Genomic DNA, 16,681 nt, shown 5'->3' with positions numbered 1-16,681 from the left:
ATCTCTACTTAGAGCACTATAGTTTGTAGACCTCACCTTCGTAGCGGTAAGGTGTGGTATGGACAAGGATCATGGAGATAGAAAGAAATAGTAATAATAAAATAATAGTTTGCGTTCGTTTCAAAAACAAATAAATAAATAATAGCTTATGTCTTGACCAAAAAAATAAAAAAATAATAATAGCATGTGTAAAAAAAATATAGTAAAAAAAATAAAAATAAATAAATAAATAATAGCTCAGCGCCTCAAGGAGAAGAAGGCTACTTTGGTCTCTAGTCTCTTTTTTTGGATATACTTTTGAAAGCACAATCAATAAAGGAAATGTGTGTGCCACGTACGTTATAGAGGGGGCCACTTCGTCGACATTGGAGCTACACGTGCAAGTCAATTGGACATCTGCTTGGCCTGCCACGTGTCCTGTACGAATACAGGGACGTGAACTACACGTGCTCGAGCTCCACGTGATCCGCACGGACGAGTGACATGAACTACACTTGCTTATGCTCCACATGTCCTGTCCAACTCATAAGATGCCATATTTTACATTCTGGTGAGACACGCCACATCCATCCACATGAATGTCTCTGCCCATACACCCTTTCTGATAACAATTGCTTTCTTTTTTTCCAATTATAATGTATATTTTCTGTCATTTCTTTTCAGTTACTAATGACTAACAAGCAAACAAATAAATCCATATACTAGTAGAAAACTTCTCTTAATTAGTTCTCTATGCAAAAAAAACAATATTAGTGTGTTAGTGTTTGTGTGCATGTTCCTTATGCATACCCGAATTTGAATTATCAAGGAAGAGATCATGCTCCACAGGCATATTGGAAAACTATATTGAGATACCAATCCAACAACATACCTGGTAGTATCTGAGATACGAATCCAAGTCCCGGTAGGTTCAAAATTTGAGCGTTTCATGCAAATAGTTCAGTTGATGAGCCGAGAGACGCTAAAAAGAGCTAGTAAGTTCATGAGCTCAAACTTTAGAAACTAACATAACTCACTAATTTAATAACATCTACTCAAAAAACTGCAAAAATTTAGAGAATGAAAAATTATATTATTGTATGTCTAAAAACTTGAAGATATCTCAACATCTATGATCAAACAATCATTCAAAAATTCACTCTTTATGTCGGTTCAACTATTGCAGTTACCATAGACAAAATTAAAGCCAACTGCATAATAAATATACAAGTGAATATCCAATATATTTTCTAGTTTTTACAAATATTTCTAACAAATCACTAATTTAGTAGGGGTACCACTTAATTTTTATTTGCTTAAGTGGTTGCTCTTTTTACTTGTTACACAAAAAGCTCCGGATCCAACCATTCATTTGTGCCGAATACTTAATGAACCATAAAATTTTATTGAAGATGATACATAATCCATTGAAAGGGTTCAGCATCAGCTTCAAGTCCAGCTCAGAGATCCATTCTGGAATCTTACACTTGGTTAAAATGATAAAAAAATATATATACAATAATAATTGATCGAACTCAATATGACAAAAAAATGAGTATGTTCAGTGATACCTGTTGAAGGCAGCAGAACTGATGGGAATTACACCTTCTGGAGATACAAGAGCATCAACTAGAACATCAGTTGAAGTAACTGGTATCACACCATCATCTAGTATTTGTTGTGAATATGAGAGTGCAACTGCAAATCCAAATTACGTTATATTGATACAATTGTAGGTTTTATTCAACCGAATATATATTAACTAGAAGGAGGAAATGAATACCAAGCAAGGGCGGCTTCCAATTCCGAGTCTCTGTAAGTTCCTGATAATTTTTCAAGAAGGTATCGTAGTAACTGTGGAAATGGGAATATTAACTGTTAACAATCCTTGAACTATGAAGGAAAACCTATTGCCTTTCTGAAATTAACAAGACGAGACATTATTTGAGTTTTGAAAATTGCAATCATTAACCGGTTACATATTATACTAATGGAAAACCTAATGCTTTTGTCTGGATGCTAGAAATATAAAAGCATACCCTCCACCACGGCCTAAACGTCGTCCAGATTTGTCAAATGCCAATCCTTGGGAGAGAAATAATATAATTGATTAGCTATATGTAAGATTAGACATCAATAATCAAATAAGACATGAGAAGCTTACCAGGTAAAAGCAAAATATCAACTGGTTCATTCGCCTGCAAAACTGCACCAAAGAGATCTTTCAGAAGGTTGTTGATATTGGCCAATCAGAATAAGTATAAAAATACACTAGACGGAGGTCAACACTACAAGAATCAGAAAAATAAAATTAACTGCACAAAAGTAGCCATGTAAGGGAGAAGGACACCAATGTACATAAGTAACTTGTATGTATCTGATCTTGTGGAAGCAGCTTTATATAAGTTATACCATTCTGACTGGCTTCACTATTTCATTATCTTTTTTTAAAATTTAAAAAAAAAAAAAAAACTTTTAGATTAGAAACCCTGATTAGGATTTTCATATTATCTGTAAAATTACGTCATGTAAGATTCAACAAAATTAGCTTCATGTGATGTAATTATGACTTGATAATGGCATTTTAAAAGAAGATTCAAATTTCAATTTGGAGGTTAAGCACACTGTTTTTGGAAGTTTGCTACATCTTTGACAGCTAAATATTCAAGCAGTAAGATAAGAGTGTTTGGCAGTAAATGAAAACAAAAAACCCAACAAAAGAGAGAGACAACTCAGACAAGTACCATCTTCACGTGCATTTCCATCAGCATCGACAGGATCTGGTTCTAAGATGTTCATTGAGTTTGCAACAAGATCATCAATACGCGATATGTTAAGCATCCGCATGTTGCTATTTTTATCCTCCACCCGTGGTACATATAGTTTTTTACCACCTGCATTTGGTCATCACATTGTCTTGATAAATAAAATTCATATACTGCAATATTTTATTTTGGAGGCAGGGAATACTTATTGTTTGACACATGACAGTCTTCTAAGAACAAGCAAAGAAAATATGTAAATTTTTTTTAAAAAAATTTACCCGAAGCATTACTCTTATGAAGGTATGCTTGCTGTGGGATGTACCACGGTGATGAAATATTCAAATGTTAAATTGCAGTGAAAGTTCATCGATGAATTATTCACCCCCTTATCAACAGAGACAGAACCATGACTTTTAATTTGGAGGTGCAATATTCGTTTGTATGAATTTGCAATATTAAAAATATAATATATAACTTTTGAAAATTGAAAGTATAATATTAATATATAACATAATTGTTCTCTACAACTTTTCATATTATGAAAACAGTCCTCTCTCTTACGACTTCACATCAGATTCACGGTGATATTTATAATAGAAAAAAGTTCTTTCAATTGTTGCAGTTCTTCCTGAATCCCTGATTGTATCAAAACATACATCTATGAAATAGTATCCGGTAAAATAAATCTATAAATATCATGAGCTACCTAATCGAGGACAGGATATAGTTGTTCAATAATCACAAGTTCGTGTTGAGAAAATAGGATTTGCGACCTATGGTTAAAATTTCAGTTGGGCAGCCCTTACACCTGTTGTCGTACATCTCTCTTTGCTTACCAAACGGCCCCTAACTAAATGTTTCTGCTCAGATTATGTCTAACCGGTATAGCCATATGCCAGCCATTGGATATGAATTGTAGATTGATCCAACTGCCGAGATTTAGCTAGACAGCGCAGAGGATTTGGTTAACTGTCACAAGGAAATATAACTAACATAGTTTTCAAAAGACATCAATAACAATCTTGTATACAGCATTCTGTTTTTTATGTCTACAATACAAAAATTTAAAACTTTGATAACTCATATAAAACGAGTAGAGACCATCTCCATTCTTCAAAGAAATGGAAGCTTTCATTAAATGCAGATCATGGAAAATAGTGATTTGTTCAAATTTTGCTATGCTACATACAATGCTACCAGTGTTACAATAACCTCTATCTGACAAACCTCTATTTGACAAACACTGTACTAAATAGCATGTTGCAGAACAAAAGTGATTTGGTCAAATTCCACTATTCGACGACATTGATATAATATAAAGTTGTTGTTGTCATTAATAATTCCTCAAACAATTTTCCCTATATATTAGACGCTTGTGTAGGATCAAGATTCTAACTTCCTCAAAAATATAATTTATTAACAAAAAAATAAAAAATCAATTGTTAAACGACATACCAGTGGGTGGAGGCTGCAAAATTTGTGATAAGAGTTTGAAAGTATCCACTTCTCGTAAAGCACTACAGCTTATGTATGCGCATAACCTAAGGCTTGATTTGAACCACGGAGCTCCCAAAATTATGTCTTGAATAGCGTTGTCTGAACAACGAACAAATAAAACAAACTTGTTTGTAGGAATTAAAAAAAACAATAGTAAAAGAAGGAAAGAAGATTAAAATGTACCTTGTTGAGACCTGAGGGAGGGGTCGATAGCCTTGAGGGTTTTTCTGACCTGAGTTCGAAGAACTCGTTTCTGTTTGAAAATGGCATCCAGGTCATCACGGTTGTTGTCGTTGTTACAGTTAGTTGACATCCTCAGCAGACGATTTGGTTGCCACAACTGTCCACTAATTACCACACCTTTAGCAGCTGCTCTTGTATACCACTGTGTCATCATAACTCTGTCTTCACATCCATTTTTTTGTTCTTTTATTATTGATATATATATATATATATATGGTGAGGGGTCTGTTTGGTAAAAAAAATAGCGAATAGCTCATAAGCAAGCTTATAACGAATGAGGTTATAGCGAACAGCTTAAAAGCTAGCTGATTGAATTTGTAATGTTTGGAAAAATTAGTAGATGAACTAGTTTATAAATATGAAATGACATTAAAAATATGTTATCTTTTCAGGTGAGATGGTGGGGGTAAAATTGAAAGAGAAAAAAATGATAAGCTATAAGCTTGAGGGTCCGTTTGGATTGACTTATTTTTGAGCTTATGTAAATAAATAGGCTTTCATGTTAATTAATAAGTTCTAACTAACAAAAATTGTATCTTCATAAGTTGTGTTTTCATAAACTCTCTTGACAAACTTATGAATAATACATAAAAGTTTATTTACTTGCATAAGCTATTTTACATAAGCTCAAAAATAAAACAATCCAAACGGGTGTTAAGCTATATAAGCTAATTGAATTAGCTTATCAAAATAAGCTATAAGCAATTAAAAATAAGTTATAAGCTCATAAGAACAAAAAATGTTACCAAATATGGCATTGCCAAACAGAGTCGGTGTGACAATTCTTGAAAGAATGAAATTTTAGGTTTTGTGTTAGTAATTAGTTTTGATATATAGAATATATAAGATTAGAATTTAGATAGAAAGAGCAAATAAATCATGGGAATTTAGATTAGAATTTAGGAAGCATAAGCAGAATTAATGAACGCAGAAGAAGAAAAATGATATAATTATGGAAAATTAGCATAGAATGAAATGAGAATTGAAAATAGGATTGGCAAATTTGTTACTGACCTGTTCCTTTCTGTTAGACACGGCGAGTCAGACACAAACTCAGACACGGCGAGTCAGAACGGAGAGTCAGAACGGAGAGTCAGACACGGCGGCGATCGGAGAGTGTTATTGGCAAATTTGTTTTTTATTTTTTATTGGTGTGTTATATTATTGAAGATATTTTTAGTTTATTTTCTTTTTTGGGGAAGTTTTAAATTTCTTTTTTATAGATAAATAAATATTATATTGTGTTTATGTTTCTAAATTCTAAATATTATAATGTTATTTTTTTTTATATCCCATGTTTCAAGCATAATTAATTTACATTTAAAAAACTATACACAAAACATTCATCCTAATTGTTGATTTTTAATATATTATTATATTGAACTAGACTCAAAATTTTAGAAGTAGATCGATTTGATGCATGAGTTCAAACATCAGTTGATCCGTCTATTTTATTAGATAAGGGTGGGAGTCAGTCACGCCTAAATGAGATAAGTCTGAAAAAATAGGGACACATGAAACACCTCTCATTACCTCCTCCATTATTCATATGACATGTCTATATATAAGACATCGTAAATATCAATAAGAAATACGTTTTTCTTTGATCACCTATATAAATTCTTAAATTTTAGTATGATGTACATAAAATAACTCAAAAACAAATGTCTATTATATTTTGTGTCATACAAACTTAAATTTCACATTTCCATAACCTATTTTTAACTGATAAATTAAAATTTTGAGCCTGCCCAATGTAAAAATGATTTTTTAATTGTTTATTTATCTATTATAATGAAAAATAATTTGTAGAGGTTGGAGATACAAGTTGGGGTAGCATGTAAATTTTTCCTAGACTACCAAATATGAAACGGGCCTTTTAGGATGGGCTTCACACCAGTGGAGTGTGTTGTTGATGAAAGCTTCTCTCCCCACCCATGTTTCTTTTCTACTCCCAAAACATGTAGAAAATTTCGGTAAATTAAAATTAAAATTTTGTTAGTATAAAATTTACACTAAAAAAAAACTTCGGGAAAAAGAAATCAAAGTTTTCTGCCTATTTTGAGGGTAAAAAAGAAACGTGGAATGAGAAGAGAAGCTTTCTTTGTTGACTGTTTTGGCTCTGCCCTTCAAATCATTTTCACCTCTAAGAGGGTGTTTGTTTTATATCTTTGTGATGTCTCGATTTCTACTATGATTATATCTAAAATTATTAATAAAAACCTAACATGGTTAGATGTCATCAGAGAAGTGAAAAACAAATTGAGGAAATAATGTAGGTATTTAGACTATTAAATTATAAATATAGAATAATATTTAAATTTAAAAGAAATAGAGAAAAGTTGATTATCGATTGGGATGTCAAAATTGAAAATAATTAAGAAAATTCAGTAAAAAAAAAAAAACTTATAACTTAAATATTACATTTAATTTTTTATAGTAATACACATTAGATACTTATCGACTTGACTTATGAAACTCTTAACAAAATCCGATAGAATACATCAACTACATAAAAATTTTAAAAATATTTAGCAATGAAATGAAGAACCGCACTAGGTATTGGGCCAATCATCTCATATTCTTTAAATTGTGATTTGTATATAAAAATTAATTAATTAATTTATTGTTGGTGGATAAAAAGGTAACCACTGCCACTACCCATTTGGCTCTATATTCAAAAGTAGGGAATTATTTAAGGGAACATACATATATGTATATAAAATTGTCAAACAAATTCTTTAGTTAAATGATCGAATATACTAGTAGAATTATATTCATGTGATTATACTATATATTTGGCTTAGGATGATGTAATATGGAGTGTCATGATGATGTAAGCATCATTCAACTGAAAAATTGAAGGAGCGTCGAAGAAAATGGTACTAATAATAGTACTGTACATGAAATGGAATGAAGCACTTGATGAGTACTAGTAATATTTTGTGTCAAAAATTACAATACTATTTGTTTAATCTGAAAAGTGGTCCAAACAAAAAAGATGACCCGATTGGATTGAGTGATGAGATGGGGTCCATATTTTACATTCGGGTCAGACACGCCACATAAATCCACATGAATGTCTGCCCATAAACCCTTCTGACAACTGTTACTTTTAATTTTTTCAATTATATATATATAATTTCCAAGTTACTAACAAACAAATGTTAAATCCATATAGTAAGCTATATACGAGTGAGTGAGTGAGTGAGTACTATAGTTAGTATAGTGTGCAAAACAACAAGTACAACAATGTGAGTGTACATGTGTTTGTTTGTGTTCATGTTTGTTCCTTATGCATACTATCAAGGAATTGTGAAACAGATTTTCAACCAACAAATCATGAAATATACATATGTGACTGAAAGAAAAGAAAAGAAAAGGAATTATAGTAATGCAAGATTATGATTGATTTTCACGTGCAAATTAGTATATTATGCATGGATATCATCATATATGTACATTAGTTTTTTTTTTTCCTTCATCATCAATATTATTTTTAAAATTGCAAAATAAAATAGTAAGTTTTTTTTTTAACAAGCTAAAATGAGATATATTAACAAACAAGTCTCCTTAGCACAAGATGTGCCAAGATAGACCACCAGAGTTTACAAATAGTCACAGAAAGAAATGAACAATCATTTTGCAAAATAAAATTATTTTTAAAATTGCAAAATAAAATAGTAAGCATTTTGCAAATAGTCACATGAATATTATTTTTAAAATTGCAAAATAAAATAGTAAGCTTGACCATATGTGTTGTGAGGTCTCTTCTTCACATAATTCATTAATTCCAAAAAGTGCACATATATATAAAGCTTCTTTCAATTTATTTCTTTTGACAATGTTGTTCATTTTTATTTTTAAACCTAAATGCATTGTTTATGCCTCCATTCAATCTCACTGATTTATGATTGTAGCGCTTTATTTCAAAATTTGAAAATATAATAATCTCTTAATTAGTTTCAAACTTCTTAACATGGTGCAAATTTGTACATAATAGAAAAATCATTTTCTTAAAAGGGCATTTAACAGGAATCATCGATATGTTCCGTTTTTTCTTTTTGTAAATTAATTTTATAATAAGGGACATGAAGAGTAGTTAATATGAAATCTTAAATTTGAAAACAAACCTAGTAATTTTTTTATATAAAAAAAAACATCAATAATGAAAAAGAAAGGCATGGATACTAATTAATGATACATCTCAACATAAGAAGGGATAATTTCAACCCAGCACAAATCATATTTAGAAGAACCAAACTTACATATCCAATTGAAGTTTTGAACCAAACTTGATAATAATTAAGATCAAACTCAATAGATAATCTAATTAATTAGATTAGAGGATTTAAATATTCCAGTTATTGATTGATCAACCATAATGGCATGCATTTATATAGCATCGTGAGCAATCAGCCTTTTCATTATCACAGACTGATTGCTCATGATGTTATATATCATCGAGAAATTTCCTTCATCATCATGTTAATTAAAATCCACTTCCAAATGCTGGTGCCCAATAATCAGCTCCATTTTCACTTCCAACATGTTGTGTGCATGACACAGGAACCAAACACAACCCTCTACTCCTCAAGTCCTTTGCCTTATTATTAGCTCCTGCATTCTAATTATAATTCCAAAAAAAAAAATTAATTAATTAATATTATTATAAATTATTTATTAACGTGACATGAATAATTATTTTGTTTTAGACAAAATTTAAATTCGTGATTACAAAAATAAGTGCATATTTGAAATGACAGCATAAAATGCATGTATTCAACAAAATCATAATTAGATATCGTGATTCTGACAAACTTATCTCGAACTCAAAATGTGCTAAACTCTAATTTATATCATTTTAATTAGTAAATAAATACTAAATATTAACAAGAATCATGCAAAGTGTGAGAGTTTCTATGCCTAATTTTTGTACTTGATGATACTAATGGTGATAATGATAATATATATAGTGAATGGAATCTTATATAAATATTTAAAACAAGAGGAGTCAAATGAAGAATACTAAAAATCATGATGGCCATGGGGCAGCTTTTGAACAAAAAGAAAGAAAAGAATACCTGGTTTGGAATTGGAGCACCCTTTCTTTTTAGGCCAGTGTCATCCAACAGCTAGATGGGAATAAAAAGAAGAAACTATATATTAATTACTAATTTCCCTTCTCTATGAAATTTGACTTCATATCACAATTCAGCTTCATCATGTTTTTCTTAAAAAGTTGTTATAAAAAATGCTGAGAAACCTTGTACTATTGCTGGTTTCAATGGCATTACTATCTCTCAGGTTTTTACCATAAGAAAAAATTTAGTGAATATTTAATGTATTTGGTCTATTTATAGATGATTCATATACCAGATACATCAAATATTCAATGAACTTGAATTTTTTTTATAATAAGGACCAAAAAAAGTAATTAATTAAAGGGTTATGCTAACCGGTGCCCCCGGGGCACTAGTTAAGGATACCAAAAGGAGTAATTTTTGCATTGAAAAGAGCATTTTTTATACTTATAAAAAGTAGATTACACAATTTTCAATATATTCATACTTTATTTAGCTCCTTAACCAGTGCCCCAGGGGCACTAGTTAGCATTTTCCTTAATTAAATAATTAAATAGTATAATAATTGCAAAAAGAGGCTAATTACCATTAATTTGATTCTAATTAACTCTAATAAAATGATGGATCCAATAAAGCTAGCTTACCTGACCGGGGTCCTCAGGAAATACAGAATTTCTTTCTACATGCACCTGTTAATTGTTTTATATAAAAAAATTATTAAAAAAAATTAAAAAAGGAAGGAACAAACATAGTATTAAAAATACATTAAGAAAAAAATTCTAATAGGGTACCACCATGTTAATAATAGTAGTATAGTCCATTTTTGTCCTGTTCATGAATTTGAGAAAAAGTGAAACATTGGGAAATGTGTACTTACAGAATGTTGATTCCTCATCATGTTTTTTGATGCTGCAGTGTCCAAGTAAGGAGAGCTTAGTGCCTGCAACAAAAGTGAGGAATAAATTTTTATACTAACTCCCACAACTTAACAAAACATCAAAATTCAACAAACTTTAACTGCATGCTCTGAATTGCTTGCTGCATCGTACTGTACATAATTAAATTATCTCTTATAACGTTTTTGTGAGGTTAGCTCGGTTGTCATGAACATTCGCATTTATATGTATAGGAGTTAGGTTCGAACCCCTACATTTCACTGATTTAGTGGATTTTCTAGTTACTAAACAAGAAAAATTATCTTCTATAACAAGAGTCGTACTAAACAGTGTATTGGAAACATTTGATGTATTTCATCAAATACATCAACCTGATTGAACTAGTTAACCATATTCATAAACTTTTGTTGATCTAATTTTTTTATATTTAAGATCAAAGATAGTAGTATTAAAAAGTCTCACATTAGTTGAAAGATGACTTGAATATATATGTTTATAAGTGAGGGTCAATTCTCACCTTACCAACCTTACAAGCTGGATTGTAAGGTGAAGATTGTCACTCATTTATAAATATATATTCAAGTCATCTCATAATCAATATGAAATTTTTTAGCTGGCAGTAATAAATAGTAAGAATTATTTATAGAAACATCACCTCAATTTGACTCTGCAGAAACCTGATGTATCCGATGGCTTCTAATAATACAGAAGCTGTGTCAGTCTGCAAAAGTGAAAAACACCAAAGACTCATCTTTCTTACTTTCTTCTTTTAATGTTAAAAGTGAAATTCTAATCAATGACAAAAGATAGTATCATGAAAGACTACTTTGAATTGAAAACAACAACTATTTCATTTTGCATTGTGCTTAATTATAAGTACTTCTATAATAGTAGTGATTAATTAGTTTCTTAATTAATTACCTTTCCAAATGGAGAAACTAGCTGGTGAAGTGCTGTTATTCTATCACCTAGCTTCTCCTTCCTCACCTGATTCAGCATATTCATATATAATTAGTATAGTATAGTTTTGAATAAGCTATAATTAAGGATATATAACAATTTCATTTGCTTTAATTAATTTCTCTCTTCATACAAGTATATATAATTATCAGCAAAAAGAATATTACAGTGTTAGAGACAAAGACAATGAAGAAAGACAACAAACAACAAAAAAACATACACATATATACAAGTAAGAAAGAAATTACATAAAAGATCAAAGAAATTTAAAAGAGTTAATTTGTGAGTAATTAACCTTTAGAGGTGGTTGACTTGATGAAGATGGCTGAACCCTAGCCTTCTTATTGACTCCATTAATAGTGGAACTATTACACTATAGAGCATAAAAAATAAATATATGAAATTAATTTAAATTTTCATAGCATATCATGAATAGTTAATCTCTATATAGTTCAATATATTCATAGTTAATCTCTGTTAGTTTTATGCAAAGACCTAATTATTATTAATAATATATTTGTCATTCAAAAAAAAAACTTATTTTCTCTGTCCCAAAATATAAACAAAAATATGTCAACAAAAATTAATGTATCTGGTTTAAATTTTACATCAAATACATCAACTTTTATTTACTAGTTTTTGCTTATATTTTGAAATGGAGAGAGTATATTTATAAATTATTATAATAATAATTAAGATATTATATAGAAGTTAAAAAAAAAAAAAACAATAATAATTAACAAGAAGCTATATAGAGTATGACCTATATTTAATTTTACCTCAGATGTTTGATCTTGTAGTAAATTCTTGCTATGGTCTAGCTTGTTATAAGTGAAATCCAACATATTATTATCACTACTTAAGCTAGTGACATGAGAACTTGGAGAAGAAACTGGCACCATATGTGACCAAGATGAACCAAGTGATCCAGAATTATTAGGATGAAACTCTTCATGATGATGATGATGCTCTTGTTGGCCATAAAAATTCTCATTTTGAGAAACTTCATGCTTTATTACATCCATAATAGGAACTCTTGAAGATGGATTCAGAATTTGCACATCCCAGTTTTCTGAGTTTTTTGGCTCAAAATGATTGAAACCAAGTCTCTCTTCTTCTCCAGGTACTCCAGTACTGTTAAATATACACATAACCCTCAAAATTTTCACACCATGTAATAATAAAAATAAAAAACCATGGATAAGAGTCAAAGAGCTTGTAACTACAAGCGACAGTTTTAAATTGCAGTCTACAATTGCAGCCGCAAAATAAAGAATTTTGAAGTTTTCGCAACAGCATCGCACCACATGTTATAGATATAACTAACTACTAACCAATCATAAATATTAACTTGTAACTACCTTAAACAATATTCAAACTCATTTTAAAAAATCTCAAACTAAATAACGTTGTGGCGTAACTGTAACTGCAACTGCAATTTAAAATCGTATTACTGGAGATAAAATCAATAAGTTAAAGAGAAAGAGAGTATGATTTTACTAACAAAAGTAGTTGACTCCATGATTGAGGAGGTACTTCAGAATTTTCAGTCAAGGAATTGAAAGGGATTGAAGAAGATCCAAGCATATATTGAGGAGGGATATTCAAAGATGGTGGATGCATGTTCCACCAATTAGGGTTCCCAGCCATCATTTGCTACAATGGATCATGAGTCTCAACATATATGTGTAGAAAATTTCAATTTCAATTTTCAAAAAAATAAAAATAAAATTAAACTTTCCTAAGAAATGAAATTTTTTTAAACAACTTTTTTCTCCTACTTTTCTACTTTCACCTTTGTGATGATATTTCCTTGTATGTGCAACCAAACAAGACTTTGGATAAAGGTTTGAAGAGTTGTGTTTTGCTTTCTTACTATAGATGTGATGAAGAAACGTAAAGTCTTGGGGTCTCAAAGTATTTTATAGAGATGAGGTTAACAAACTTTGCATACTTTTTTTTTCTTTCCATTCAATTTATTTATTAATTATTTTTTTCCTTTTTTATTCTTGCTTTTACTTTATTATAAAGTAGAGCAGAAAAAAAAGGTGGTGGCCAGTTTTTGAGGCTATTATTCACTTAGTGCTAATTAATTCCTTAATTTGGGGTTACACCTTGGGATTGTTTTAAGGCTATCTAGGGTTGGGGGGTGAATGTAGGTATCATATCATAATAATAAAATAGTATTTGAGATTAATTTTTGAGATGCTTTATTTATTCTTTGAAGCAATAATTCACTTTAATAGACTAAGCTATAATACAAAATTTTAGTGGCTGATTTAAAATAGAACCAAAACAGAAAATGATAGAAATTGTCCATCATCGAATAAGTGCTTTCTCTCAACTCACCTCTCAAGTACTACAGTACAAATATAAACCATATAGAAAACACACCACATTGAAGTAAGATTCTGATTAGTGATTAACTATAACTATTAGCATCATTACCAATTAATATAGGAGAGGAGACAATTCTTGTAATATTTTTTATAATTGGTGAATTAATTCTCTAGCTTGTTTAAAAGGTATTTGATGCTCTCTTGTATTTGTAAGGGTTGAAGTATCCTAGTAATTACATAATACAAATCTTTGCTTATAAAAAAAAATATAGAAAGTAATAAAATATGAAAAATTTAAAATAAAAATTATCTTTTACACATGACACCAATATGCATTCTGGTAATTATTATTAATTTTTTATGAGAAATGCACGCTGGTAATTTATGTATATATTTTTTTTTTTTACTAGTGTGCATGTATTGAAATGTAGTATAGTGTGTATATATAGGAGCGAAAATAGGTTCCACTGAGAGCAGCTTTGCAAACGGTAAGAAAGCAATTTTTTTTTTTTTTTGAGGGGGTCAAATTTAAAGAAATATATTTTGAATGTTGCTTTAGATGAATTTTATTGTCAATAAAGATCTTGAAAGGTTGTTTAAGAGATCGGAAGTGTTAAAGTAATACAATGGAATACATCTACCAAATAGTGAATATATCCTGCCATTCCTATTTTTATGAGAAATTCTTATATGGTCATGACCAAACAATTATATTTGGTCATATTTACAAAAACTATCACATCACTTAATAATTTTAAAAGCAAATTTTATTTAATTATTTTTTCAAATACTTATTTGCCTTTATTTGGGAGTGACCAAAATGTAATCGTTTGATCATGTGACCATGTAAGACTATCTCTATTTTTATTAGTTTCAACTTTCAAGGATTAAATCGCGTGTAACCTATATATGACGAACCTAGATATTTTAAGTGTTTGTATTTATTCACATAAAGGGTTAAATCGCATGTAATTTATGATGAACCCTAATTTCTATTTTGGGTTAAATATTTTTTAGTCCCTACATTTTGCTCTATAGTCAAGAATAGTCCCAAAAAAATTTTTATGGTTGAAAAAAATCCTACACTTTTTTCCGTTATCAAAATTGGTCCCTACCGTTAATTTTTTTAACAGAATGTAGATGTGGCGCAACTGGTCAATAATATGATGACACATGTCTTTTCCACAAGAGTTATTGCGCACATTTTCACACCAAATCATCTTTTATTTGTATTTGCATTTATCTGTAAACCTAAACACTTAGATCATGAAATGCAAATACAAATAAAAGATGATGGCATTCATATTTATTTAAGTAAGAGATGGTTTGACCTTTTACAAAAGAAAAAAAAAGTCAGACTAATAGAACTAAAAGACTATCTCCGCAAGTCCTAGCTAGTTCAACTGATAAAAAATGTCAAAATTTTTTGGTCGGATGTCATGATCGGAATTCAAATCCAGACTTCTCCACATCCGGCCAAATAATTTCAATATTTTTATCGTTTAAGCTAAAATTTGAATACACAAATTATTCCTTGTAGTATTATTTAACTAACAACCAAAATTTTCATGTGCTAACTTGAGAACTCATCGGCCCATCAAGTGCCGATCCAAAAGCGATTAAAGAATGAAATAGATGCAACAAAAAGAAATTTGGCATCTACCATACCTAAACAGAAATTTTATTTTATTTTTAAATGTTAACATGTGTTTTTAGAACTTTGTTTAAAGAATTGTAAAATAAAAAAAATTAAAGAATGATGTAATTATTATTGACAAGTCTTTAGCTTTGAATTTTAATGTTCCTTATTTTATTTTATTTTTCATAATACAGTGAACAAGTTTTAGATCGATGCAACAATAACACGTGACATTTATTTGTGTATGGTTTTTGATACTCACAAAACATATTACTAAATTATACTACGTATTTTATTTTGTGATAAAAAAGTTATGTGAGAATATTTATAAATTTTAAAGAGTTACAAGAATCATGACATACCTTAAATTTTAAAGAGTTTTTGTGGAAATATATACTTATAAATTATATATCAAAGAGATCTTCACACTTATAGCAAGAATTGAATCCACGTTTTAATAAACACCAAACACTACCTTGAATAATCAAAACAAAAAAGGTCATGAATTGAACCACATGTATGAGATGAGAAGAGAAGATAAGCTTAGTTACTCTTTTTGACCATTGGTCTTCCACTCAAGAATATTGAGTAAAATTCAGAAAGTTTATGTCTCACCAACACACACTCTTGAAGCTAAGTGATATCCACATTGATAACTTTTCTTCACTTTGTGTTTAATCATTTGATAAGTGCAAAAAGAAAACAAGATTTAGATCAATGAGTTTTGACAAATTATTGACTTTTTCTTTAGTTTTTCTACTTCTATTTACATTACATGTGTGTGGTACTAATGAACAAAATTGAAAGGTTAGTGCGCTTATGAATAATATAGTTTGACTCAACTTATTGAAAAATATCTTTAACTTTAGAGTAAAGTTACAATCTAATCAAGCTTAAAATTGTTGAGACATTTAGTCAAAAAAAAAATGTTGTTGAGAAATAATGTTATAGTATAAGATAAAAATTAATGGAAAACCATAAGCTAATAATTACGTATACATGACTAATTTAAAATAAAAACATGAATTGAAGTAAAATAAAAAAGGTGATAAAAAAATCAAATATCGTCGACAGCAGGATTCGAACCTGCGCAGGCAAAGCCCAACAGATTTCGAGTCTGTCTCCTTAACCACTCGGACATATCGACGTTTGCTTATTGATTTTTGATCGAGATGATACAAATATGTGTAAAGGCAATGTTAACTTCAGCGTGAGAGACTCACTTTCATAGAGGCCCATAACCTGCAAGTGCATTTGGAAAATACTGGGCTCTTTTTTA

The 16,681-nt window shown here is 29.8% G+C and overlaps 2 protein-coding genes and 1 non-coding gene across 10 annotated transcripts; all 3 read right to left on the bottom strand.

Moving 5' to 3' along the window:
* Positions 1-1,051: 1,051 nt before the first annotated feature.
* On the bottom strand, positions 1,052-5,639 carry LOC123897225 (5-formyltetrahydrofolate cyclo-ligase, mitochondrial-like). 6 transcript variants are annotated; one of them, XM_045947774.1, is made up of 9 exons: positions 5,499-5,639; positions 4,425-4,709; positions 4,200-4,340; positions 2,724-2,873; positions 2,144-2,185; positions 2,019-2,064; positions 1,763-1,833; positions 1,551-1,677; positions 1,052-1,452 (listed from the first exon to the last, which is right to left on the bottom strand). In XM_045947774.1, the coding sequence occupies exons 2-9, from the start codon at positions 4,636-4,638 to the stop codon at positions 1,440-1,442; spliced, it is 804 nt and encodes a 267-aa protein (XP_045803730.1). In that variant the 5' UTR covers positions 4,639-4,709; positions 5,499-5,639; the 3' UTR covers positions 1,052-1,439. The 6 variants fall into 6 exon arrangements, with proteins under 6 accessions (XP_045803730.1, XP_045803731.1, XP_045803727.1 ...); XM_045947775.1 differs by having other exon boundaries at positions 4,425-4,626; positions 5,499-5,582; XM_045947771.1 differs by having other exon boundaries at positions 4,425-4,646; positions 5,499-5,580.
* A 3,036-nt stretch (positions 5,640-8,675) lies between these two features.
* Positions 8,676-13,472, bottom strand: LOC123897224 (transcription factor bHLH68-like). Of its 3 annotated transcripts, XM_045947767.1 has the most exons (10): positions 13,220-13,374; positions 12,929-13,080; positions 12,204-12,558; positions 11,720-11,797; positions 11,386-11,451; positions 11,120-11,185; positions 10,446-10,508; positions 10,213-10,257; positions 9,569-9,619; positions 8,676-9,111 (listed from the first exon to the last, which is right to left on the bottom strand). In XM_045947767.1, exons 2-10 carry the CDS (start codon positions 13,075-13,077, stop codon positions 8,977-8,979), a joined length of 1,008 nt encoding a protein of 335 aa, XP_045803723.1. In that variant the 5' UTR covers positions 13,078-13,080; positions 13,220-13,374; the 3' UTR covers positions 8,676-8,976. The 3 variants fall into 3 exon arrangements, with proteins under 3 accessions (XP_045803723.1, XP_045803724.1, XP_045803725.1); XM_045947768.1 differs by having other exon boundaries at positions 12,929-13,472; XM_045947769.1 differs by lacking the exon at positions 12,929-13,080 and having other exon boundaries at positions 13,220-13,364.
* Positions 13,473-16,467: 2,995 nt separating this feature from the next.
* Positions 16,468-16,549, bottom strand: TRNAS-CGA. The gene has a single exon. It is a non-coding gene; the product is annotated as a tRNA-Ser (tRNA).
* Between the last annotated feature and the right edge of the window lie 132 nt (positions 16,550-16,681).

This window comes from Trifolium pratense, linkage group LG7, assembly GCF_020283565.1.
Source record: "Trifolium pratense cultivar HEN17-A07 linkage group LG7, ARS_RC_1.1, whole genome shotgun sequence".
NCBI lineage: Eukaryota > Viridiplantae > Streptophyta > Magnoliopsida > Fabales > Fabaceae > Trifolium > Trifolium pratense.
The sequence above is the reverse complement of the archived record's forward strand: the minus strand, read 5'-3'. Positions and strand labels throughout refer to the sequence as shown.

Coding starts and splice junctions, on each gene's coding strand:
- LOC123897225 (XM_045947774.1), bottom strand. CDS start 4,638: ATGATGACACAGTGGTATACAAGAGCAGCTGCTAAAGGTGTGGTAATT. Junction 4,341..4,424: donor CTCCCTCAGGTCTCAACAAG/GTACATTTTAAT, acceptor TTCGTTGTTCAG/ACAACGCTATTCAAGACATA. Junction 1,678..1,762: donor TTGGAAGCCGCCCTTGCTTG/GTATTCATTTCC, acceptor TTGGATTTGCAG/TTGCACTCTCATATTCACAA.
- LOC123897224 (XM_045947768.1), bottom strand. CDS start 13,077: ATGATGGCTGGGAACCCTAATTGGTGGAACATGCATCCACCATCTTTG. Junction 11,452..11,719: donor CAAGTCAACCACCTCTAAAG/GTTAATTACTCA, acceptor ATGCTGAATCAG/GTGAGGAAGGAGAAGCTAGG. Junction 11,186..11,385: donor TAGTTTCTCCATTTGGAAAG/GTAATTAATTAA, acceptor TCACTTTTGCAG/ACTGACACAGCTTCTGTATT.